Genomic DNA, 1988 nt, shown 5'->3' with positions numbered 1-1988 from the left:
ATGCCATATATTGTGTAATTTTGCTTTTCACCATACCTTCTGCTGTATCATTCTCACAAAGAACAGACGTTAGCGCATTCACATTCTGTTTATTATGCAATACTAAATTGTTTAATTTTGCTTTGGACCATGCCTTCCGCTGTGTCAATCTTGGAAAAACGTTATGCGTGATCACGGGCCATCGCTGATCGGACGCGACTGGTTACAGCACATTAGGTTGGACTGAAGTAATGTGAACAAGCAAGGAACAAGCAAAACTGACAGTAATAACGGCAGTAGTAGAATTGTGTTCAAAATATTGCAAATTGTTCAAGAACGACCTAGGAGACTTTAAAGGTGAAGTTGTAGTTACTGAAGCCCTACAGAGAAAGAGACTCAAAGACCAGGAGCCAGGTTAGCCATTGCAGATTCGTCGTCGTCGAATGCTACCGGCATGCAATGAGTGGCGCTACAGTTGCCCCCCTCCCAGAAGACCGGAGGGGGCTAGCCCAGGTCACATGACGGGTCGAGGGGGGTGGCTGAGGCGCTGCGGGGTTGTAGCTGGAAGCGGTAGTAGTTGCATCTGGCGGTGGATCGTCTTGGAGGTAAGCGGGCTTGAGCCTATCGATCCCGACTGTTTGCTCTTTACCGTTGACGAGGATACGGAAAGTCTTATCACCGTGGGCGATGACGCGGCAGGCGCCGGCGTAGGGGGCTTCCAAAGATCGGTGCACGGGGGGCGAACGTAGAAAAACGTGGGTGGCGGAGGCGAGGTCTCGGGGTACATAGAATGGGCGTCCGACGGATTTTCGTACCGGGAGAGGCCGAAGTTGGAAGAGGGTGGACTGGAGTCGGGCGAGGAAGTCCAGGGGCGAGTCCAAGTGGTCTCGAGGGAGAAGAAGCAGCTGTCCCGGAATTCGGAGGCTCGATCCGTAGACCATGTCCGCGGGGGAGCAGTGTGAGTCCGCCTTGACGGCACAGCGAACACCGAGGAGTATCAAGGGGAGGTGATTATGCCAGTGGGTGCGATGCTCATATGCCATGATGGCGGATTTCAGATGACGATGGAATCTCTCGACGAGCCCGTTGGCGGCGGGATGATAGGCGGTTGTGCGATACCTGGTTGTTCCCAACATCTTGAGCATGCAGCGAAATAGGGAGTATTCAAATTGTGCTCCTCTGTCAGTTATGAGTTCGGCTGGGGTGCCGAAACGTGCGACCCAGGTGTGCAGAAAGGTGGAGCATACAGTTTCGGCGGTGACGTCCACCATAGGAGCGGCCTCGGGCCACCGAGTGTACCTGTCTGTGCAGGTGAGTAGGTAGCGGTAGCGGTAACAAGGGATGAGGCAAGTGGGACGATGATGTCCACGTGAATGTTGTGAAACCTGTGATCCGGGGGCAGGAAGGCTGCAAGGGGGGTGGCCGTAGCGCTGCACTTTCGCACGCTGGCATGGGACGCAAGACTGGGTCCATTTGCGGATATGATTCCGCATGCCAGGCCAGACGTATCGTGAGGAGATGAGGTGGTGGGTCGCACGGACGCCACCATGGGCAAGGGAGTGAAGAGTGTCGAAGACCATGCGCTGAAGTGTGGCCGGTACGAAGGGGCGCGGCGTACCGGTGGAAACGTCACAGGCGACAGGGAGATCGGAACCGGGAAGGACAACGTCTTGGAGATGCAGGCTGGTGGAGTGCGCGGCGCGTATCTTGGTAAGCTCGGCGTCCGTTTGCTGGTGTCTAGCCAGAGTGTTGGCGTCGAGAGGAAGCTCATGGGAGGTGGCGCAAATGCGACTCAGGGCATCGGCGGGTTGGTTGGAGCGGCTGACATCCGTAGTAAATTCGGCCAAGTAAGAGAGATGGCGAATCTCGCGAGGGAGAGTACTTCGCACTGGCCGACGTAAAGGCAGTCAAAAGGGGCTTGTGATCAGTCAGGAGCGTGAAGCGACGCCCTTCGAGGAAGTATCGGAAATGCCGCACGGCTCTGAATGCGGTCAGCAGTTCCTTGCCGG

At 55.7% G+C, this 1988-nt stretch overlaps 1 protein-coding gene across 1 annotated transcript; it reads right to left on the bottom strand.

The window, feature by feature from the left end:
• Positions 1 to 425: 425 nt before the first annotated feature.
• LOC135395705 (protein NYNRIN-like) lies at positions 426 to 1559 on the bottom strand. Its single transcript, XM_064626800.1, has one exon. The coding sequence runs from the start codon at positions 1557 to 1559 to the stop codon at positions 426 to 428; it is 1134 nt and encodes a 377-aa protein (XP_064482870.1).
• Between the last annotated feature and the right edge of the window lie 429 nt (positions 1560 to 1988).

The sequence above is a fragment of the Ornithodoros turicata genome, chromosome 5, assembly GCF_037126465.1.
Source record: "Ornithodoros turicata isolate Travis chromosome 5, ASM3712646v1, whole genome shotgun sequence".
In the NCBI taxonomy this organism is placed as follows: domain Eukaryota; kingdom Metazoa; phylum Arthropoda; class Arachnida; order Ixodida; family Argasidae; genus Ornithodoros; species Ornithodoros turicata.
Note: the sequence above shows the minus strand (reverse complement) of the source record. Positions and strands in the feature narration are given on the sequence as shown.